The 24654-nt window shown below is 50.3% G+C and overlaps 1 protein-coding gene across 2 annotated transcripts; it reads left to right on the top strand.

Annotated features, from left to right (window-relative positions):
* Positions 1-552: 552 nt before the first annotated feature.
* Positions 553-24654, top strand: Aloxe3 (arachidonate epidermal lipoxygenase 3). Of its 2 annotated transcripts, XM_075992073.1 has the most exons (15): positions 553-1098; positions 1865-2069; positions 3462-3543; positions 4474-4593; positions 4922-5047; positions 7355-7458; positions 7960-8132; positions 8893-9036; positions 9116-9319; positions 9409-9495; positions 10013-10182; positions 10741-10862; positions 16304-16404; positions 16943-17113; positions 23148-24654. In XM_075992073.1, the coding sequence occupies exons 1-15, from the start codon at positions 952-954 to the stop codon at positions 23325-23327; spliced, it is 2136 nt and encodes a 711-aa protein (XP_075848188.1). In that variant the 5' UTR covers positions 553-951; the 3' UTR covers positions 23328-24654. The 2 variants fall into 2 exon arrangements, with proteins under 2 accessions (XP_075848188.1, XP_075848189.1); XM_075992074.1 differs by lacking the exons at positions 1865-2069; positions 3462-3543 and having other exon boundaries at positions 648-1098.

The raw sequence follows: 24654 nt of genomic DNA, 5'->3' as shown, positions 1-24654 counted from the left end.
GGCTGGAATCCCGAGGCGCCTAGACCGGCCACGCGGGGCCGCTGCGGTCTACGGGTTGCTCTGGTCCAGCCTACCTTTCGTCCCTCGCCCTTGTGACCTAGATCCCGGCTCCTAGGGCACGTGGTTGCCTCCCACGGTCGGCAGGCAGGCTGAGGGAGGGCTTGGAGCGTAAAGAATGTCACACGGGCCCTCCAGCTGCGGCCCGGCAGGCCTCCATTCACTAGGCTGGCCTTGTTCCACCGGCGCCACAGAGATCGGAAATACCATAACCTGGGGACAGAGAGGGGACTAGGCTTGAGGAAGAAACGGGTGTTTGGGTGGTAGGATGGGGACCATGACCACCTGCCGCGTGCTGAGAGGAGCGTCCTGTTTACTTGGTTGTTGCTGAGGTCACGTGTGACTTATGGGTTGGTGCAGTTTTCCGACGTACGGTGTGATTCACATGGTTGATTCACATGTAGGAATTCTGGTGCTCTCGTGCCCGTTTCTGGTTTGGAAATAGGAGGAGAAGGGTCTGGGTGGAAACAGGGGAGAGGGTGAACATGGGTCTCAGGAGGTTAGTCAAGCCTCTGATCAGGCAGAGGGTAGTGTCCCAGTCACACACGCGTCACCTCCTCCCTGTCTCCCTCTCAGCATTTGGTTCCTCCTCCCTTCTTCCCTCCCTCCTCGATGGACCTAGTCTCCTGATATCCATCTGGATGAGCCAGCCAGAGGGACCGGCTGTGTCAGAGGCAAGCAAACAAGTATTAGGGTGCCAGACTGTGGGCGGGGAGAGTACTCCTGATCTACCAGTGAAGCTCCGGTGAGAGAGAGAGAGAGGGAGCCCAGGAACATCTCAGAGCTGGGCCCTTCTCCAGGCTCACCCTCCCCCAACCCCAGGAGACGACCCCGCTCTGCCTGTAGCTCACCTTCTCTGGGCCAGCTACTGTTTTCGGGTTATCGGGTCCCAGCATGGCAGTTTACCGCCTGTGTGTAACCACTGGTTCCTACCTGAAGGCTGGCACACTGGACAACATCTATGCTACTTTGGTGGGCACCTGTGGTGAGAGCCCCAAGCAGAGGCTGGATCGTGTGGGCAGGGACTTTGCCTCTGGATCGGTGAGTACACAGGAGAGATTGGGGACCTCTAAGGAACAGACCTCACTCACGGGGAACCTGATAGGGCTAAGGATTACTCTGGTTGAATTCCTCAAGTCTTGCTGGACTCAGGATGATGACCATAACTTTATCACCATTTCGTTTGTGGTCCCTGCCTTTTGAATGATGAGACAGGGCTGTGGAGAAGGAGCACTTACAAGCGGCTCTGAGAACTTTCCCTGGCTTCCTGACACCTCCTCCAATTTATTGTTGTTGTTGTTAGTGGTTTTTCCAGACAGGATTTCTCTGCACAACCTAGGCTGTCCTGACGCTCACTCTGTAGACCAACCAGGCTGGCCTCGAACTCAGAGAACTGCCTCTTCAGCGCTGGGCTTAAAGGCGTGCATCACCACTGCTTGGCCCGGCTCCTCCCATTAGTGACCCTAGAATTTTGCCAAATAGCTTCCTCACTTTGACCACGGATTTCCTGTTCTCTGGAAGGGGTCTGCTTCCCCCTTTTCAGCCGCTAGGAGAGTTTGCCCTACATAAAAGTGCCCTATTGGTCAAGGAGGCTAGGAATGCTAGCAAAACGCCGCAAGGCACTGGGTGGTGCCTGTTTCTATATGAAGACAGGCTTTTTCTCATTCACGCAAAGGAGCCGCATGGATCAACAAGTGCTCAGGCTTATCTGCCAGAATAAGTGGAGGTTCTAATGCACCTTTCCTAGTGCAAAGATGCCGCGGCAGTCCCTCCTCTCACTGTCTTGCTTGCGCCTCCATCACTCTAGGTTCAGAAGTACAAGGTGCGCTGCGCAGCAGAACTGGGTGAGATCCTGCTGCTGCGCTTACACAAGGAGCGCTTTGCTTTCTTCCGCAAGGACCCCTGGTACTGCAGTCGCATCAGCGTCACTGCCCCAGATGGCACGGTGACTCACTTTCCCAGCTATCAGTGGATTGAGGGCTACTGCACCGTGGAGCTGCGGCCAGGAACAGGTGGGCCAGGGCCAGGGACTGCACAGTACTGCAGCAGCTTCTTTTGGGATTAGGAATGAGTCTCTCAGAACTCAGGGTGTAGGGAATAGGACTGGGGTTAGGAATGCTGGGATCTAAAAATAAATAACTTTTGATAAAGAGCATTGTTAAGCCCTGACATACACGGGCTTTCTGAGTAGTGTTTCTTCCTCTGGAGGCACACACAGGTGGGCACACACAGGCGGGCACACACAGACAGGCACACACAGACAGGCACTCATAGGCAGGCACACACAGACAGGTACACACAGACAGGAACACACAGGCAGATACACAAAAACAGGCACACACAGGCAGGCACACATAGACAGGCACACACAGGCAGGCACACACAGACAGGCGCACACATAGGCAGACGCACACATAGGCAGGCACAAACATACAGGCACACACAGACAGGCACACATAGACAGGCACACACAGACAGGCACACAGACAGGTACAGACAGGCGCACACATAGACAGGCACACACAGGTGGGCACACACAGATAGGTACTCAGGCAGATACACACAGGCAGGCACACACAAACAGACACATACAAGCAGGCCCACACGGATAGGCACTTATAGACAGATACACCAGATGCAGACAGATACTCTCACACCAGGCAGCTGAAAACCCATGGCATCCCGCTGCATTTCTCTAGAATATGTTTCTCCAGAGCTCAGAAAGTAATTAACTCACAAGCTACATTTCAACAGGTAGAAAAGCCATGGGTATTTAGAGAACTTAGCTGCAAAGACCCTGTGCCCTACTTCCTTCTAGCTTTTCTGGTGGGGATGAAGTGTCTGGGAAGTGAGCTAGGCTCTCTTGTTGAATTTTGGATTTCAAGAATACTGGTGTAAACTCTTTCTGCTTCCAGAACTGTCTGTTCCACAGAGGCAAACTCTAGGGTTGCCGTGTATGTGTGTGTTTGTGTGTGTGTGTGGTGATATGTCTCAGAGGTGAGAGATGGGTACTCTGTGTAAAGTGAGGCAACCGAACACAATCCACAGCCGACAAAGCACTTTTCATGACTTTACTATCAATCCCCACTCGCCATCAGAGAGCAGGTGGCTTCATTAAAATGTATTTATTCACAGTTATCAAGTGTGTGCTGTGAACACGATGCCAGGCACCAAGCCAGACCCTGGGAGAACATACAATGAGTGGGACATGACTGTTGTCCTCGAGGAGACAGACATGCGCAGATAGGAATATGGCAATGGCGGATGGACAAAGAGCGTGTGGACGTTCCCCAAGTATGCACGTGGAGATAGCATGGATCAGGACTTAGAGAGTTCAGACACATTGTCAGTAGGAAGCAGTTTGAAAAGACATTGATATGAAGACTGGTTTTCATTCCCTACAGCAAGAACCATCTGTCAAGATTCCCTTCCCCTCCTTCTGGATCACAGGAAACGGGAACTCCAGGCCCGCCAAGAATGCTATCGGTGAGGATGGCCTACTTTGACTTTTAGCCACCATCTTTATTCAGCCTTACTCAGATTGTTCCTAACTCTGACTTCAGTTAAAACCGTGGGACCTCAATTCTGATCTGCATCGTCTCTCAAACTTAATTCCACTCTAACACTGATCTTGAGTCTGGACCCAGACTACCAATACCAACAGTCACCTTGGACTGGGAACACAGCTGTGTCTCAGGAGTTGAGAGCTTGCCTACCATTTTCTAGGTCTCAAGTTTGATCCCTCACACACTCACATAAACCCCACATCTGCCGGGCCCTGGTGGCACACGCCTTTAATCCCAGCACTAGGGAGGCTGCAAGTTCAAGTCCAGCCTGGTCTACAGAGAGAGTTCCACAATAAGCAAGGCACAGAGAGACCCTGTCTTGAAAAAAACAAAACCCAAATTCAAAAACCCCCCAAAAAACCAAAAGAGCCTCCTGCTAACCACAACAAGAAAACAACCCCCAAATCCAACACTTATCCAAGACCATCAAATTGCCAGTCTCATCCTCTGGGTGGCCCTGATGGAACCCAGGTCCCCACATTGGAAACAGCACTCCACTTACCAGTCTTAGTGCCCCCTCAAACTCACCAGGTAGCCCAGGCTGGCCTATCTCAGCCTTCCGATTGTCGGGATGCCAGGTGTGTGCCATCACACTCGGTTTATCTTAATAATAACAGAAGCCCATCTCTGGGGCTTAGGGATGTGGTTCAGTCATACAGCCTGTGCTTAGCACGCACAAGATCCCGAGTGTCGCCTCCCTATCTGAGGTTCAGTGCCTTCGCAGAGAAAATCCAATTCTTCGTCACATAGCCAGAAAGCTGCAGTGGTCACCTGAAGTCATACTTTTAGAAGCTAAGGATTCTGTTCATCCCAAGATGACCCTACCTCTTCTGCCTCCTCCCCTGGGCAGCTGGAAGATCTATGCCCCCGGGTTCCCTCGCATGCTGGATGTCAGCAGCTTTGAGGAGATCGAGTCAGATCAGAAATTTGCCTTGACCAAGACAGTGCCTTGTGCAGACCAAGATGACAAGTGAGAACCAAGGCTTGGAAAGGGGGTGGAGGGGCGGGATGCAGATGGTTGCTGAAATGGGGCCTGGCGGCATGGAAGGGGGTATCGGAGCCTCTAAGGAGGACAGTTTATTCACCTCTTAGGAGCACGGGGTGGGGGGAGGGCAGTGATTGTCCTGAAGTGTTTGTGGAGACGAAAGCCCTTCCTTCTGACTGGGAGCAGAAAGGGCGTGTTGAGGCGATGAGTGGAGAACTAGAACATCCGGGGACGAGACTGAGAAAAGGAATTGAGGGGGACAGGCTCCAGACCCACCAACTGGGTTCTGTTCTCTCTACCTGCCTCTCCTCAGCCCTGGGAACCGGTACCTGCCCGGCTTTCCCATGAAAGTTGACATCCCGTCCCTGCTGCACATGGAGCCCAACATCCGCTACTCAGCCACCAAGACGGCCTCGCTGATCTTCAATGCCATTCCTGCGTGAGCGTGTTGCCTCTTCTGCCCTTCTGCCCACTGTTCCTTCTTCTCTACTCCTGCCACGGGCCCTCACAGGACAGGCCCCAGCTCTTCTCTCTGCGCCCATTTCCCTCCCACAGATCTTCACAGCCCTTTTTCCTTCCTCCCAGGCTCCCTTAGCCTTGTCCTTCGGTCCCTATGTCTGTTCTTCAGGGCACTTGCTCTGGGCAGAGCATGGGTCTCAGGGGCCATAGGAAGTAGGATAGGGAGGCTCTGTCCCTAGTCTTGAGGAGGTGAAGCCAGACCATGTCAGGTTCAACTCCAAAGCCCATATTTTCTGGATGTTTAACTATAATTTTTTTTGCTTTTGTTTTGTTTTGTTTTGTTTTGTTTTTTTGAGACAGGGTCTCTCTACATAGCCTGACTGTCCTGGAACTCACTGTGTAGACTGTACCACCATGTCCTGCCTAACGTAACTTTAATTTTTACAAAGTCTCTGGACAATTGTCTGAAGGGTAAAATGACCCACTTACTAGGACATCATAAGTCTAAAATTTATGATTTTTTAAAAATTTGTGTATGTGTCTATGTGAGTTCTTGCCATACGTGTGCAGGTGCCCACAGAGGCCAGAAAATGGCATCAGATCAGTTACAGGTGGTTGCCAGCTACTCAGTGTGTGTACTGGCTCTTGAACCCAGGCTCTTTGAGAGAAGCTAGCACTCATAATCACTGAGCCATCGTAAGTTTTAAGGAAAGGCAAGTGAGATAATGCCAAGCACAAAATCCATCGATAGAGGGTCCCTTCAAGGAGATGCCTTTTGGTAGAGGGAATCCGCGGGACCACTAAGGAGGCATGCATGTGGTTAATGAGCTGTTGGGCGTTCATGATCAGTTTAAGTCGATGGCTAGGATGTTCAGTGTGTAGGACCAGAGGGAGGAGTCCCGTAGCCCCTGGGTACAAGAAGAAGACGGAGGCTAGCTGGGTTTAGGGTGTGGCTCTTAGTTAGAAGGGCTGGATTGAAACAAGCCTGGCAGGGAAGAGGTGAGAGGACAGCAAGTGATGGCTGAGTCCAGGGTGGGGACAATGAGCCAAGGGTTCTGGGAGAAAACTCATCTGGAGTTGCATGTGGAGGCTCAAAGGAGGACAAGACAAGAACCGGGTCTTCACTTCTGGTGCAAGTGTGTCTAGAATGTTCCTGCACATGTGTGTCTAGGATGATTCTTTCAAAAGAGGGTGGAGGGAAGCAGGAAAGATTGTCTGGGATGGACGTCTTTTCCAGCAGCCACAGGGAGCTCAGACTCCAGGACCAGGATGTACTACCAAACTCAGTCAGGACAATGGGGCATCAGAGGATGTAGAGATGAGAAGGGGTCACCAGCTGGGGGCTCTGAGCAAGGTCAGAGGGAAGAGGGGCTGTTCTCAGGCAGCCTTGCAGGAGTTTTGGGGGGGGGTCAAATGAAGGGCAAGATCAGGTATGTCGTTGTGAAGGGCATTTGTGGCAGGCCCTTGAGAGAGAAAGTGTCTTTTTGCGTATTTGACTCCTCAGCCTCTGCCTTCATGACTGAGGGCTTCCAGGTTTTCTCTGTAGCTCAAGGAAGCCTTGAGAGTGTGATCTTCCCACCTTAGCCAGATGAGTAGCCGGGACTATATATAGGTTTGTGAGTAGCAGGGACTATATATCGGTTTGTGCCTCTAGGCTTAACTCTGCCTCGTTCATTTGGTTGTGCCTGAAAAGCACTCAGCAAATGTTTGTGCAGTGAGTGTGCCAGCATTTAAAGTGAGCGTAGATGACCTTGACCTTGGGTCTGTAAGGTCATGAATCCGCTCCCACCCTCTGCCTTCCTCAGCTGTCCACACTCTTGCACAGCTGTCTTAGCGACTGCTTGCTACAGACCTTCCCATTCCCTTTCCCTTAGTTCAGCTCATTTGGTGGGTGCCCACGAGGAGATGGGCGTGGCAGGGTGTACAGAGCCGAGTCCTTTTCCTTAGGAACTCACAGTAGGATGATGGGAAGTAACAGATGCACAGGGAGCTGTGAGGTTTCATGGCATGTGGGGCTTTATCTTAGAAGTTTGAAGAAAGCAGGTCAAAACACCAGTGCCGGTGGGTCTGTCCACAAACGCCCTCCTTCCTCTTAGGGATGGCTGGGTTTGAAGCAGGACCCTGACGTCTGCAGGGTTTCACATGAGTGCTAGCCTTTTCTCCCATGTGGGTTGTTAGGCACTTAAAATTGGGAAATGGCCCTATTGTCTCTCTCCAGGCTGGGCACAGTAACTCCTACTGCCCCCACCCCCTGCCAGTTCAGCTCTCACCTTCTTCTGTCCCTCAGATCCCTGGGCATGAAGATTCGTGGTCTGTTGGACCGGAAGGGCTCCTGGAAGAAGCTGGATGACATCCGGAACATCTTCTGGTGCCACAAGACCTTCACTTCAGGTGTGCAGGGCCAGGCAGGGGTGCCAGTCTTTTACTGTATGCTCATGCCGGCTGCTGGATTCCAACGGGCTGGGATCCTGGCTTCATCACTGGCATCCTTCAGATTTTCCTCAGGAGCCCAGGAACCTGCTTAGGCAAGGATAGGAGAGAGGATATAGAGAAACTCTACTCAGCCAGAGGAGACCCATGGTCATTTAAGATGTCCTGATTTTGATCAGAGCCACATGACTCCCTTCCCTACTCCTACTGCCAGGTGTTCTGGAATTTGGGGTCAGAGAGAGAGAATTTGGTTCTCGTGCCGGCACTGCCACTCGAGTGGGCAAGCCACGCGGCCATACGGGCCCTCAGGGTCCAGTATTCAACTGAAAATGTAGATCTGTGCACCTCGTACTGTTCCTGGGGGGAGAACTGAAGCCATAATGAGGAGCGAAGGGCTGGGCAGGACCGGAGTTTGGGAAGTAGTTTCCAGACCTACTGGTTCCCTCTCTTGCCACCCCCCAGAGTACGTCACAGAGCACTGGTGTGAGGACAGCTTCTTTGGGTACCAATACCTGAATGGTGTCAATCCTGTCATGCTCCATTGCCTCTCCAGCTTGCCCAGCAAGCTGCCTGTCACCAATGACATGGTGGCACCCTTGCTGGGACCAGGCACCTGCCTACAAACAGAGCTAGAGGTGGGTGAGGGCCTTGGCAGGGGACCTAACAGGAGGGAGTAAGGTGGGTTGCCATTGGGGACTAGGGCTGTATGTGGAGGGTAGAGGTGGAATAGTCCCCGTCTGTGGGCCCCATCCACAGGGCAGGCCTGCCTACTTTTCAAGAACAGATATGGAGGAGGGCCCAGGTGGGATTTGGGATGGTTTGAGACCTGTTTTAGGGTCTCAGAGATCACAAGTGTTGAAGCCAAAGATAGCTGCTTTAGGACAGGCCAGCCACAAGACTGGCAGGTGTAGCAGGAACAATGACAAAGAACGAGGAACTCTGAGGACCGGAGCAGATGACAGCCTAGTCTCTGTAACAGCCAAGCCCTCAGACATTCTCCGAGGCTGGGGCCATGGTTGGTAAACTCATTGAGTATTGCTTTTCCTGTTGTTGGATACACTGAGGTCAGGTCTCAGGAGGGGATTCCTTCCGAGCTGAGAGAGTAGGATGGACAAGGTATTGGGGGAGGAGCAGAGGAAGTCGGCTTGTCCAAGCCCAGAGGCCGGATGAGGGATTCCACAATGACAGACTCATCTAGACCTCATTCCGGGCATTCTGGGAAGGGTGCGGTACTGAGCGTTGGCCTTTAGTGCAGGTAGCAAGAATTGTTGAATCTCAAGCTGAGGACCTCAGCTCCTCCTGTTGCACAGAGCAGAGAGGGAAGAGAGACATGCGGCGGGCGGGGGATGGTGGTGTGGGCGGAGGGCTTGTTAAGTCTCTGTGTGCCTTCTGTAGAGGGGGCATATTTTCCTAGCGGACTACTGGATCTTGGCGGAGGCCCCTGTCCATTGCCTAAACGGTCGCCAACAGTACGTAGCAGCTCCACTCTGCCTGTTGTGGCTCAACCCTCAGGGGGTTCTGCTGCCGTTGGCCATCCAGGTAAGCCTGGGGGCGAGAGTTTGGTGGGTGGAGCCTCAGGCTAATAGGTTTGAGCCACACCTCTTACTCCTCTCGACAGCTCAGTCAGACACCAGGACCGGAGAGCCCCATCTTTCTACCCACTGACTGCGAGTTGGACTGGCTGCTGGCCAAGACGTGGGTGCGCAACTCTGAGTTCTTGGTGCACGAGAACAACACGCACTTTCTGTGCACGCATTTGCTATGCGAGGCCTTCTCCATGGCCACACTGCGTCAACTGCCGCTCTGTCACCCAATCTACAAGGTCCGCGGGACGCAGGGTCCGTACTAAAGGGGGCGGGGCATCCAGGCCTACCCTGACCTTCGGTTCACGTGACCTCGTTCCTTTCGCAGCTCCTGCTTCCCCACACTCGCTACACGCTGCAGGTGAACACCATCGCGAGGGCCACGCTGCTCAACCCAGAAGGCCTCGTGGACAAGGTACAGTCTCCCCGCCACGACCATAAGGCCACGCCCCTAAGCGTGCTTTGCCCCGCCCACAAGTTTTGCTCCCGCTTGCATGACCCCTTGTGTAATCCTCTCCAGCCTCTTCCCATAAGCTACGCCTCTTTGCAAATCTCCTGTTTGCCCCTCCCCTAAGCCTTGACCCAGCTGGCCACTCCCAGCCGCGGGTTACACACCCTCAAAAGTAGGTTCAATGGGCTAGTCGACCTTAGCTCAGCCCTGCTCCCCGCTTATCCTGAGATCTCACCTCTCCTGCGTTGTCGCTCTTGTAGTTATCAGTACCTCAAGGTCCCCTCCCACGCATCCCGTAGGTCCTCAGTCCGAGAAGCCTACATTAAGCAGGCCCGTATGAGTATTTGATCTGTGGTCCTTGACTGCACGATAAATCACACATGCCCGTCCCTGAGCTGAGCCATTAGTCCAGCAGATCTCCGGGCACTGTGGGTGGGGTGTGAGCCAATTTGGGAAGTCCAGCTGTGTGCTGTGTCCCCAGGTCACTTCCATCGGCAGGCGCGGCCTCATCTACCTCATGAGCACAGGGCTGGCCCACTTCACCTACACGGATTTTTGCCTTCCGGATAGCCTACGGGCTCGCGGGGTCCTGAACATCCCCAACTACCACTACCGGGACGATGGCCTGAAGATCTGGGCGGCTATTGAGAGGTGTGGGGACCCTCAGGTCCTTCCAGCCACCAAGGTCTCGGGACCCAGGGGGCAGTGTGGACTCCTGCGTTCATGTCAGTTGGCGCTCTTGAGGCCTGAGTCTCTAGGTGTTCTCAGACTCCACTCAGCATAAGAAATTCTCAAGAGTAGGAACTGGCAGACAGGTCCCCTGTGCCATAGCAGGTGACTGTGAGCCGCGATGGAGGAAGGGAAGGGGCACCTTGTTCAGAGGGATAAGAGGGTCAGGGCTTGTGGAGGCAGGCAGGGCTTCTTCTCCAGAGTGGTGAACAGAGAGGGAACAGAATGATGTTCCCCTTCATTGCCACCCAGGGAGGAGACCCAAAACCTTCTTGATTTTGGGGGCGGGAGACTTACCGGGAGTCTAGGCAGTGGTTCCTGCTGGATCTGGGGGTCCACTGAACTCACTTCTCTTTGGGGACTCCTAATAGTGGACTCTGGCCACTGCTTCTGCCCTCCCTGAATGTCAGTGGGCCTCACCAGCTGGCCTCTGTCCAGGCTCCCGCTCACTCCAGAGGCACCAGCAGTTCTGTCTTGCAGGTTTGTCTCCGAGATCGTGAGCTACTATTATCCCGACGATGCGTCAGTGCAGCAGGACTCTGAGCTGCAGGCCTGGGTGGGTGAGATTTTTGCTCAGGCGTTCCTCGGCCGGGAGAATTCAGGTACCCCTCTTTGTCTTCATCCACACCACTCACAAGCTCTTGCTGGTCCAGTTCTCATCCTCACCTACCTCTCCTGCATCAGTCAGTTCTTATTACTGAAATCCACACTAATAAATTGCATTTAATGTGGTACTGGGGGTTGAACCCAGGGCATCACTCATGCTAAGTGAGGCACTTCCCTATCTTCTGACATGGCTCCTTTCAACTTCTGTTCCCCTTTTTTTTTCAGTTCTTTTTTTATTTTTCTTTTATTGAACATATTTTAAAAATTATTTTGTTTAATTGATTCTTTGTGGATATGATGTCATGCATTCTGATCCCACATATCTCCCTGTCCCCTTGCATCCTCCCTCTGCCCAAGCAACCTCCCCCGAAAACATCAACTTCTGTTCCTTAAATGCAGTGCCAAGCCTTCCTTAGTATTCTCAGTCTCAGGGAAGATGATACCCCTTGCTCCCTGTGGACCTAACTCTTGGCTAGCCTGGCTCTGAGACTCCTGTCTGGGCATCTCTAATGGCAGGAACCTTTCTTCTATTACTCCTCCATGGTGGATTTCCAGGTTCAAAAACCAACACCGCCTTTTCCAAAGAATGCTCTCTCCTGTTGTTTTGAGACAAGGGTCTCACTATATAGTCCTTACTGCCTGGAACCAGGCTGGCCTTGAACTCACAGAGATCCGCCTGCCTCTACCTCCTGAGTGCTGGGATTAAAGGCGTGTGCCACCATGGCCTGCTGTTTTTATTTTTTATTTATTTATTTATTTATTTATTTTTGGTTTTTCGAGACAGGGTTTCTCTGTGGCTTTGGAGCCTGTCCTGGAACTAGCTCTGTAGACCAGGCTGGTCTTGAACTCACAGAGATCCGCCAGCCTCTGCCTCCCGAGTGCTGGGATTAAAGGCATGCGCCACCATCGCCCGGCTGTTTTTATTTTTTAATCCTTTTTTATTTATATGTTTGTTTGTCTGATAGGTGCACAACAGCGCATGTGTAGGTAACTTAGCTCTTCCTCCTACTGCATGGATCCCAGAAACTGCATTCAGGGATCAGTCCCTGATGACCCTGACCCGCTGAGCCTTCTGTCTGTGTTGTGTTAAAGTGGCTCAAATGCCCATCTGCCAATTTCCTTTACCTTGGCCCAAGTCTTCTGAGTAGGGACGTGGTTTTTAGATGACTGATTGTTTCAGAGGGTAGTTTCGAGTCACCCCCAAACAGACAGCTGTTGCAGTCCTATCCAGAAGGGACTTTGTACTTTTTTTCATCTTTTTAGACAAAGTTTTTCAAATATATAGGACAGCAGAGTACGCCTTAGTGACCCTTGACCTGCCTATGGGATCCTACAATATTTTGCCACATTTGATTAATCTGTTGCTCTGACTTCTGGAGTTTTCTTTTAGGCAGCATCTTACTATGTAGCCCTAACTAGCCTGGAACTCTGCATGTAGATCAGGGTAGCCCAGGCTTACAATGTACAGAGCTCTGCCTGCCTCTGCGCCCTATGGAGCACTGGAGTTAAAGGCGTGCCGCCACACTTAGTCCACGGTCCCATTCTGATAGGGTTTTTGTAGTTCTGGGGCTCAAACCCAGGCTCCTACATGGTAGACAAGTGTTCCACTGAGCTATGCACACTTAGCCCTACCCTTAACAGAAGTGGCAGCGTTCACCGGCATCACCCTCACAGTTAGTCCACATTCCCCCACGTTGCCATGTTTTCCTCCACTGATCCAGTTGGGAGAGGGGCCAACCAAGTACCACATTTTACTTTTACTTATAGCAGCAGCTTTTGGAGTTCTTTTGTTATTTATTTGCTTTGATTTTTTTTTCCCACAAGGCCTCACTGTTGTTCTTACCGGCCTGAAGCTCTGAAGGCCGATCAGGCTGGCCTCAAACGCTCAGAGGCCACCCTCATGCCAGTGCACCCCTGGCACCCTGCTATGTGTTCCACAACATGGAGCTATGGAAAACCCCAGGCTCGTGCTGGGCAGTGTGTCACCTTTGAGACGTATCTAATTGCTCTCTCCTGTGTGACCCATCTTGTTCCTGTCTTGTGTGGTTTTTGTAAACGGGAAGGAATGTATAAAGGTTGCACATTTTTGGCAAGAATATTTCTCAGGCGATGCTGTCCTGGCGCTTTGCATCACACTGCGAAGCAGCTGATGTCAGCTTGTCTCGACAGTAACAAGACCAGGAGTGATTTCTAGGTTAAGGTGACGACACTCAGATTTCTCTCGGGTATTTTAAAGGGTGACCTTTCCCTGTGTTTTGCAAACTTACTGTTAATCAGGATCCTGGCTGCCTCATTGCCCTGGCACATTTGTTTCCTATAAAACTCAAACTGAGATTTAATTACTTTTGGGTCAGCCCCCTCTGTATTAAACTTGTTTATGAGTCTATACACTACAGCGCTTTTCAGAGTGGCGACAGCTCTTCCAGTACAAACTTGCCCTGGAGTTTTTTTTTTTCTGAGACAGGCTTTCTCTGCATAGCCCTGGCTTTCCTGGAACTAGAACTTGTTCGATAGACAAGGCTGGCCTTGAATTCAGAGAGATCCATCTGCCTCTGCCTCCAGAGTGCTGGGATTAAAGGCGTACGCCACCACTGCTCAGTTTACTCTAGTTAGGTTTTTTTTTGTTTGTTTTTGTTTTTCGAGACACGGTTTCTCTGTAGTTTTGGAGCCTGTCCTGGAACTAGCTCTGTAGACTAGGCCTCTGTTTCCTGAGTTCTATGATTAAAGGTGTGCTCCCCCTGCCACTCGGCAAAACTTCTGCTCTTAATGGGGCCTTGGAGGGAGATAGAGATGGCCAACAAACATGTCAGAAGACTATGAGTGTTAGGGAGGAAGCCAGAATCTCACTAGGGAGAATATTTCATACAGAGAACCAAAGAATGACTGACTGTGGAGCTAGAGCTTGGGGAGATCTCAAGGGGTCGAGGATATTAATTGAGATGAGAATACTCAGGCAGTGGTACAGTAAGTGTCAGGCCCTGGGGTCTGGCTGTACCAGTGTGTTTGAGGAATATCACAAAGGCTAGGTAGCCAGAGTAGAGTAAGTAAAGGGAAGCAAGAAGGAGCAGAGAAAGTGAGCAACAGAGGCACTCTTTAGAAGGTTCTAGTGAAAGGTGACATCATGGGACTTATGATGTGTGTGTGTGCATACATGTGCGCATGCGGTGGGGGTCGAATTCAGGGCCTTGATATGCTCTACACCCCTCCAACTCCTGATTTAGCCCCACAAAGGAAAAAGGTGGAAGTGACAAGAGAGATGGTGGCTGGAAAGCATGGTGGTCAGGGAAGATGGGCTTCTGGAAGTCTTTGCTGATGTGTGAGGTAGGAGGAGGTGTGAGCACCAGCTGGATAAAGAATATGGCTGTCTTGCCAGACATGGTGGTACATGTCTTTAAACCCAGCACTCAGGAGGCGGAGGCAGCTGGATCTCCTCCGTGAGTTTGAGGCCAGTCTGGTCTACAGAGTGAGTTCCAGGACTTCTAGAGCTACATAGAGACCTTGTTTTCAAACAAACAAACAAACAAACAAACTGGGTGGTGGTAGTTTAGACCTTTAATCCCAGCATTTAGTAGGCAGAGGCAGGAGGATCTCTAATTTGAGGCCAGCCTAATGTACAAATCAAGTTTCAGGACAGCCTGGGCTATTACATAAAAACAACCCTGTCTTGAAAAACAAAACAAACAAAAAAGTACAGTTGTCCCTTGGCATCTGAGAGGTATCAGTTACACACACACACACACACACACACACACACACACACACACACTCATACACACACACACACACACACACACACACACACACACACACACACGTACCAAAATCCATGCTCTTCTCTCCGGGAGGTTTACTTTCTCCTTAAGACCCACATTGGTGTTTAGCTAGTACTGGTTCAACTCTCCTATCTTGCTTTATTAAACGTGACTGTGATTGCACTCATCAGAGCAAGCGAGTAAAGCCATGGACTTGGATGAGGTTTGTGTGGTGCAAAGATGGAGGACTGAGCTCAGCCTGACAATGTTCCCCTCTGCTGCTCACTTATTTACTGATCTATTTATTTTGAGATGTGGTCCCATATATCTCAGATTGACCTTAAGCTCAGTAAGTAGCCAAGGATAGCCTTGAAATGGTCTTCCTGCTTCCACTCTGGAATGCTGGGATTACAGTCATATGCTACCAATACTGGGTCTGTGCCGTGCTGGGATCAAACATTAAGAATGAAAGAAAAAAAGAAAGAAAGAAAGAAAGAAAGAAAGAAAGAAAGAAAGAAAGAAAGAAAAAAAGAAAGAAAGGAAGGAAGAAGAAAAAAAGCATTCTACCATGGAAGCCATGCCCCAACTCTTCTGTGTTATCTTTTTAAATGATGTTTTAATTGTTCTATTTATTTTTGATGTTCATTACATTTATTCATTTTGTACGTGCATGTGTATGATGCACACGTGTGAGTAAAGGCGTGTGCACCATGGCACATATGTGAGGTCAGAGGCCAGCTTGCCGAGCTGGTTCTTCCCTTTCACTGTGTGCCCCTTGTGGTCAAACTCAGGTGCTCAGGCTTGGTCAGCTAGGCCCTTCACCCATTTTGCTGGCCCTTTTTGTTTTTTGCTTGTTTGCTTTTTTCTGAGATGAGATTTCACTGCAGTGCCCAATCAGCCTTGAACCCCAAGGTTCAAGCAGTCCTGCCTCAACTTCCCAAAAATCTGGGACTAAACTGGGCAGTGGTGGCGCACACCTTTAATCCCAGCACTCGGGAGGCAGAGGCAGGTGGATCTCTGTGAGCTCGATACCAGCCTGGGCTACCAGAGCTAGTACCAGGACAGGCTCCAAAGCTACAGAGAAACTCTATCTCGAAAAACAAACAAACAAAAACTAAAATAAAACTCTGGGAATGTAGATGCAGCCTCTACACTCGGCCTCTGTCAATTTTCTGTACTTAAGTCTCACCTGTGCTTCAGCTGGGGCGAAGACAGGGACTCCTTCTCTTCCCCAGACAATGTGGCTTCAGCTCCAATTTCTGTCCTTCTAGCTCCCCGAGGTTCCAAACTGTTCCTTTACTCTTCCTTTCTGCTCTCCTCACGGTGCACTTTTCAGTAACATCCTCTGTGGCAATCTCTTCTGCTAAGCCAGGCAGAGGATGCTCAGCTGGTGGTGTCCAGCATGGATATTGGTCTCATAAGTGGAATTAAATCATAAACTGCTAGTGGCCTAGAGATGGAAGTGCCTTCCGGGTCAGAGAGAGGCAGCTTGATGCTGGCTCTGTCCAGAGCCTTTGGTGGTGGCCATCCCAGTGCTAATCTTAGTCCTAGGATAGTTGTAGCCTATGTCTAGTCCCTTAATCTTTCACTCTTCCCTAGTGGTCAGCCCCTGCCCCAAGAAACCCCCAGGAATCCAGCACCTCCCATCCACATCCACACCCTCTTCCTTTCCTCTCCACACCCAGGCTTCCCAAGCCGGCTGTGCACTCCAGGAGAGCTCGGGAAGTACCTCACTGCAATCATCTTTAACTGCTCCGCCCAGCACGCCGCAGTCAATAGTGGGCAGGTAAGGCTTGGGAGAGCAGGCCTAGGGGCATTGGGCCACCCAAGGTGTTAGGTTCCAAAGGTGGATTAGGCTTGGCCGTGGACTTGAGGTCAGAGTTCTGGTTGAGCGAATGGGTGGGTCAGGGTTGGGGTGGGATTACGATTGCCACTGAGGTGGGAGCAGTGACTGGGTGGGGTGAAGGGCTAGTGCCGAGTGATGGCTGGGTGGAGCTGCTTCCAGAGGTACAGTGGCGACTCTGGGAAGCTTCTATTGGGAACAGAACTGACCTTGGCAAAAACTGGCTGTGTAGAGCATCAAGTTGCTTCAAGACACGCCAGCCCAAGGCCTTTGTCTAGGATTGCCTCCTCTCTGGGTTCCTCCCTTCAGGGTGACTCACTCTACCCGATCTTGGAACACTGGGTGGAGGATGACAAGGGGTGAGCTGGGCTTGTGGGACTTCTGGGACTTCTCAACTTTGAGATCTGGGATGGCCGAGGTGGGATCAGGAATGAGAGGAACTTATGCTCATCCAACTGGGGTGTCGGGGATCTCTCCATAGCATGACTTTGGCGCCTGGATGCCCAATGCCCCATCGTCTATGAGGCAGCCCCCACCTCAGGCCAAGGGGAACACAACAATGAAGACTTACCTAGACACCCTCCCGGAAGTGAACATCACCTGCAGCAACCTTCTCCTCTTCTGGTTGGTCAGCCAGGAGCCCAAGGACCAGGTGTGTGCATGGAGGAGTGGGGCAGAGGTTGGGCGCTGCAGAGACTAGGCAGCGAAGCGCTCTGGAGGAGGAGGGTCATAAGCCATTTATGTCTGCTGCTCAGATGCCTGGAGAGTCTTTTCATCTACACAGAAAATAATACTTGATCTCCAAGGACACACATAGAAGCAAATGCCACTTTAGTGGCTGGGTTCTGACTTCTATGTAATTTACAAGTCATCATCCATCCACCCATCCACCCATCCATCCATCCATCCATCCATCCATCCATCCACCCACCCACCTATCCATCCACCTATCCATCCATCCATCCACCTAACCATCCATCCATCCATCCACCTAACCATCCATCCATCCACCCATCCATCTACCCATGCATCCATCCACCCACCCAACCATCCATCCATCCATCCATCCATCCATCCATCCATCCATCCATCCATCCACCCATCCACCTAACCATCCATCCATCCACCCATCCATCTACCCATCCATCCATCCATCCATCCATCCATCCATCCATCCATCCACCCACCCATCCATCCATCCATCCATCCACCCACCCACCCACCCACCCACCCACCCACTCATCCATCCATCCATCCATCCATCCATCCATCCATCCATCCACACATCCATCCATCCACCCACACATCCATCCATCCACCCACCCATCCATCCATCCACCCATCCAATCCATCCACCCACCCATCCATTCACCCACCCATCCATCCACCCATCCACCCACCCAACCATCCACCCACCTATCCATCCATCCATCCATCCATCCATCCATCCATCCATCCACCCACCCACCCATCCATCCACCCATCCACCCACCCAACCATCCACCCACCTATCCATCCATCCATCTATCTATCTATCTATCTATCTATCTATCTATCTATCTATCCATCCATCCACCTAACCATCCATCCATCCATCCACCCATCCATCTACCCATCCATCCATCCACCCACCCACCCACCCACCCACCCATCTATCTATCTATCCATCCATCCATCCACCCATCTATCCATCCATCCACCCATCTATCCATCCATCCATCCATCCATCCACCTATCCATCCACCCACCCACCTAACCATCCATCCACCCACCTAACCATCCATCCACCCACCCATCCATCCATCCACCCATCTATCCATCCATCCATCCATCCATCCATCCATCCATTCATCCATCCACCTAATCATCCATCCACCCACCTAACCATCCATCCACCCACCCATCCATCCATCCACCCATCCATCCTGCCATCTATCTAATCACACATTTATCCACCAACCACTCATTAATTCACCTAAGCATTAAATGTGGGGCTCCTCCTACATATCAGCATAGTGCTTGATACTAGGTATATGAAGTTGAATGTGACCCCACCCCACCCTCTTGATGCCTTCATGTGACATACAGGTGAATGAAGAGGAACATCAGAGTGTTGTTGGAAGTTCTTATATATAACCCTCCATTAAAGATCACTTCCTGAGTACTCTTGGTATACAAGGCATCGGTGGGGAGCAATGCCTATTGTTATTCCCAAGGCAAGAATAGGGCCTTGGGAAACCTACATGGGAGAAGCCAAGAAAGCTTCATGGAATAGGTGACATACAAGCTGAAACCTGTGGGACAAGTAGGAGTTTGGCAGAGGAGGGGCAACGTTGGTTTCTAGGCAAAGGGAGGGACACCGAGGAGTGGAAGGGAGAGTCTAGGGTGTTCTTATGATCGCCGAGGTTCAGGGAAGTGACCTGGCAGGGCAGGGTGAAGAGTAAGGCAGGACTTTGCATAGTATTTGTTCAGAGGACAATGAGGCCACTCAAGGCTTTTAAGCTAGAAGTTACGCGACTTAATTTGTTCCAGTAAGGGTGTTCCTGTGGCTGTCAGTGGCTGAGAGGGACAGGTTTGGAGAGAGGAGGTGAGGCAGCTGAGGAGTTTAGGCTAAAGTGAGCAGCGATTGAATCATCGGTTACCCTCATGGCCATTCACACACTGCGTTGTTCTGTCATGCAACTCTGTCCCCGTGATCTTGCCTCCAAGCCAGGGTCACACGGCGCCTCTGCACGCCCTCGTTTCTCATGGTTGGTTTGGTTTGGTGCTAGAAACATGGCAGCTTTTTAAAAAAATCTCTTTAACAACTTTTTCTTTCATTATATTTTTACTAAATAGTAAAATGTTTTGGTTTTATTTCTTGTTTCTCGGGACAGGGTTCCTCTGTGTAGCTTTGGAATCTGTTCTGGCATTCTCCCTGTAGACCAGGCTGGCCTCAAACTCACAGAGATCCACCTGCCTCTGCCTCCCGAGTGGGATTAAAGGCTGGGATTAAAGGTGAGCACCACCAGCACCCAGCATTTTTTTTTAAGTCGTCCTGGCTGTTCTGGCACTCATTTTGTAGACCACGCTAGCCTTGAACTCACAAAGAGCCTTCTGCCTCTGCCTCCTCAGTGCTGGGATTGAAGGTGTGCACCACCATGCTGTACTTTTTAAAATACATTTTTAAAGTGTGTTTTATCTTAGTAATGTGTGTAAGGGTGTAGATACATGCACACATGTGGGCAGGTGCCTACAGAATCCAGAAGAAGGTGCCAGGTCCTGTGGATGGGAGTAATCGGGCATTGTCAGCTACCAAACACCGGGTGGTGGGAACCAAACTCTGGTCCTTGGCAACAGCAGTCTCTGTGTAACAGCCCTAGCTGTCCTGGAACTAGCTCTTGTAGAGCTGGCTGGCCTCGAACTCACAGAGATCCACCAACCTCTGCCTCCAGAGTGCCTAGCCACCGAACCCATTCTGTCTTTTTTTTTTTTTTAAAGCCGACAATAGGCTTGGGTGGTGGTGGCTCACGCCTTTACTCCCAGCACCCTGGAGGCAGAGACAGGTGGATCTCTGTGAGTTCAAGGCCAGCTTGGTCTATAGGGCTAGTTGCTAGTTCTAGGACAGGCTTCAAAGCTTCAGAGAAACCCTGTTTTGAAAAACTGAAAAGAAAGAAAGAAAGAAAGAAAGAAAGAAAGAAAGAAAGAAAGAAAGAAAGAAAGAAAGAAAGAAAGAGCCAATAATAAATCGGGTGTGGTGGTCCATACCCATAATTCCAGAGGCTAAAGCAGGAAGATTGCTGCAAGCTTGAAGCCAGCCTGGGCTATCTAGTGACTTCCAGGCCAACCTTGAGCACAAGGCAGTCCCTGAGAAAAGACTAGTACTATAAAGACATGATAAACAATTGTTAACATGTTGGTTGCCAGCCTAGCTTATCAGCTGCATCCTCTCTCCAGCCCAAGACTTCTAATCAAGCCAAGAAAGGAAAGAACATAAATACACCCTGGGAATAGGAAGGGGAAACCATACAGAGGAAGTTTTAAAATTGCAAGATTATACTGCTTACAGTTTCATGAACACGAAACTGGAAACCTGGACGAAAGGAATGACTTTCTACGAAAACATAACAGATTTTCAAAGACATGCAAACCAGACGTAAGGGTAGGTGTGGTGTGCAGGCCGGTGATCCCAGAAGATTCACCCGCTGAAGTCTGGGGTCAAAGGCAGCCGAACTGCAACCACATCCGGTTCCTTTGTCTTTCAAACTTCTGGAAGCCACAGGAAAAGGCGGAATCCTCCTCAGTCCTGGGAGTCTGCTTCTCCAGCTAGCAGAGGCCTTGACCTTAAGGGAGGTGGACGTGGGTCACACTCAACAGCTCCGTGATCTCTCTAATTTGGCCACACCAAGCCTCAATTTCCTTATCTCTAAAGTGGCCCGATAAAAGAAGCCGTCTTCAGGGTTGTTGTACGGTTGTGATGGCTCACATAAAATACTTAGATGTCAGCTGTAATTAAGAAAATGAAATTATAAACTCCTCTACTTAGCTCCAACAATCTTAAAAATGTATCAGCCAATAAAGGCAGAGCACTGTGGAGTAAACAGTAATACGTCGTGGCAAGGCCTAGTTTATTCTAAGGATGAAAGGTTGGTTCACCTTATGAAGTGTAGCGATATCGTTTGTTGCATCAATATCAAGGCATAGTGTATAATTAGCCCAACACAGGCAAAAAAGGCTTGATTACTGCAAACAACCATTACTAATAAAAGCCTGTCTCAAATGAAGCGCCCATGAAGCATATCTTTTTGTTTGATTGTTTTGTTTTTTGAGGCAAAGTTTCTCTGTGTAACAGTCCTGGCTATCCTGGAACTTGCTTTGTAGGCCAGGCTGTCCTCAGCTCACAGAGATCCACTTTCCTCTGCCTCCTGAGTGCTGGGATTAAAGTCGCATGCCACCACTGCCCGATGCTAAAAATTTATCTTAAAAACCAAAACCAAAACCCAACACTGTATTTATGATGAAAATAGATGTCTTTTTAAAATCAAGGACAAGAGCCGGGTGGTGGTGGTGCATGCCTTTAATCCCAACCCTTGGGAGGCAGTGGCAGATGGATCTATACATTTGAAGCCAGTCTGGTTCAGACTGAGTTTCAGGACAGCCAGGGCTACACAGAGAAACCCTGTCTCGGTGGGAAAAGAAAAAGAAAAGAAAAATTAGGGACAAGAAAACAATGTCCACTATTATTTCCGCTATTTAGCGGTAGTCTGAAGGCCTCCACCAATGCAGTCAAATGGAAACAAGACATGTTAAGGCATCAGTAGCCCTGGTGTTGCCTGAAGGTTAGGAAGCTGGACCCATGCCTTTGGACCTACGCTATGACGGTGATTGTGGAAGGACTGTCCTATCCAAGGACGATCACGTTGCAAAGTGTGGCAGTGTTGTGGTGATAGCGAGTCTATCTATGGCAAAGGTTTCATGATGTCAGATGACTGTAAAGACCTCAGAACCAGGAGGCTGGCTGGCTTCTGGGCTTGGATTTAGTAAACCTGTGTGGTGCCAGCTATACTCTTGGACCTGTTTTCTGGAACACATTTGTTGACTGCTGTTGAATGGTGAATATGATTGCAGCCTTCGAATTTAAAGAGTGGATCAGGCAGCTGGGCGGGAGGCAGAGACAGGCGGATCTCTGTGAGTTCGAGGCCAGCCTGGTCTACAAGAGCTAGTTCTAGGACAGGCTCTAAAGCTACAGAGAAACCCAGTTTAAAAAAAAACAAAACAAACAAACAAAAACAAAACAAACAAAAAACCCTAGTGGATCAGGGGAAGAAGTGGAGGGGGCTGGACTTTTCTTCATTCTTCCTGTTTGAGATCCAGCAATGGATTTTCAAAATCAGAGTGCCATGGAGAGGGGTGCCAGCAGGGGGAGCACTCCAACTGGTTGGCTAGGGCCCAAGTCGCGGTCTGCTCTGTACTTCGCAGGCTTCCGGGGCTAGTCGGGAGGGGTTCTTAGTCATTTTTCTACTGCTGTGACAAGGCAAGTTATACAAGAAAACAGTTAGCTGGGGGCTCAGGGTTCCATGATCATCATGGCGATTGTCATGGCAGAGAGCATGGCAGCAGGCAGGCAGGGTGCTGGAGCAATAGCTGAGACTCAGCTTACATCCGATCTACAAGTTCAAGATGTTTTGGGTTTTGTTGGTTTTGTTTGTTTGAGACAGGGTCTCACTGTGTAGCTCTGGCTGTCCTGAAGTCACTATGTAGACTGGGTGGCTTCAAACTCACAGAGAGCTGTCTGCCTCTTGCCCAACTGCTAGGATTAAAGGCATGTACCACCACAGTTGGCAATTTAAAGTGTTTTACAACCAGGAATGGTGTGGGCTTTTGAAACCTCAAAACCCATCCCGGTTGACACGCCTCCTCCACACCTCCAAATCCTTCCCAAACAGTTCCATCAAGTGGGGAGCAAACACTAATATATATATATGAGCCTATGGGAGACATCCTCATTCAAAATACCATAGGGGGCTGTTCTGAATCAGGCTGTAACGAAGGGAGAGTGGGCTGGGTTTGTGATCTGAAGGGCTCGTGTTCTCCGTGGTGGTAGCTGATTTGTGCCTCCAGACAACACCTGACTTTATCTGTTGATATGCATTACTGTCTGTCTTATCTTGAATATCTTCCTAACATCTCGACCTATTTTCTCCCAGAGGCCTCTGGGCACCTACCCAGATGAACACTTCACAGAAGAGGCCCCAAGGCAAAGCATTGCAGCCTTCCAGAACTGCCTGGCACAGATCTCAAGGGACATCAGGGAACGCAACGAGAGCCTGGCACTGCCTTATGCCTACTTGGACCCTCCTCTCATCGAGAACAGTGTCTCTATTTAAGCCCTGCTTCACACCATCCCAGAAGAAAGGAAGCTCCAACTAAGGGGAAGGCCGACTTCCTAGGGCCTTCTAGGCCCTTCCATCCTCCTTATTCTCATCTCGAACCTTCTCCTCTGCCTATGGGACCAAGATGGCCCTAACGTACAGCAGTGTTCAGGGTCAAAGCCGCTGACATAACTCAAATGCACAATATGCTCCTTGGAAAGGAGTTCTTTTCCTTGCTCTTATGTGGGAATCTTCCTTCCATACTGGGATGCCCAGCTTGAGTTTCTGAGCTCTGCTTCCACATCCCCCTCAAACTCAGTCTTTCACTTGGCGTAACTCTTTCCTTATCCCTTTCTCCCAAGCTCAGGACCACTAAATTCAGCTTCCTTCTCTGAAAGAGCCCTGAAACTGGAATGGAAGGGTGTGTGCCCGGTACTGCCACGGACTCCACTTTGCTCCTAGCACTTCTAAGGGGAAGGAAAGAGTCAGCCCTGCGCACTTGGATGTCTAGTTGAGTTTCTGAGAACAGGAGGTCTAGCCTGGCTGTATGTGTCGCTTTCTCCAGCTCTCCTCCTGCCCACTGGCACTCTGTTGTTTCCCTCCTTTTTTGAGCCCGGTGACTTCAATAAAAGCTGGCATATTCGGTTCCCATTTCCTGTTATGACGATGATGATGATGTGTAGCGGCGGAGTGTAGAAGTGCTGGGGCAAAGAGCAAGAGCGAATCTGTGGGCCATATTTTCTGGAGACTTTCTTGGTTAGTTAGGCTATATTCATGCCTTTACCTCCTGGAGCGAGTATTCAAGAAGGGAAGGAACAGCTGGCACAGGGGACTGAAAGGAAGGAACTAAGCATTTTGCAAAGTCCCAGAATCCAGGTTCTGGGTGCGGTACTATTTATTAGTGGGATTACTGAAATCCAGTTCTGCTCCTGGAAAACTCATTCCTTGCCCTCTTGCACATGGGTGGAGTTACATGCAGAACTGTGTGCTGAGTTCCAGACAGAAGTGGCATTTTCCTCTCTGGAATTCACGGAGACAGTCCAGCACTCCCTGCTTCTGCATTTAGAGGCGACAGCATGCACCTGTATGTCTGAGGGACTCGAACAGAGGCTCTGATGCTTGAGTTGGCTGTCAGTGGAGCTGTTGAAATTTGTGGGACTGTTTGTTACTGTGGCATAATTTAGCCTTCCCTAACTGAACCGGATGAATCTGGACAGAATGGTTTTCTCCTTTCCAGTCACAGTCTTTAAAGATCTGTCAGCCAGTGGCGGCGCACACCTTTCATCCCACAGAGGCTGATGGATCTCTGTGAGTTTGAATTCAGCCTGGTCACCAAAGTGAG

The sequence above is a fragment of the Microtus pennsylvanicus genome, chromosome 11, assembly GCF_037038515.1.
Source record: "Microtus pennsylvanicus isolate mMicPen1 chromosome 11, mMicPen1.hap1, whole genome shotgun sequence".
In the NCBI taxonomy this organism is placed as follows: Eukaryota; Metazoa; Chordata; class Mammalia; order Rodentia; family Cricetidae; genus Microtus; species Microtus pennsylvanicus.
Note: the sequence above shows the minus strand (reverse complement) of the source record. Positions and strands in the feature narration are given on the sequence as shown.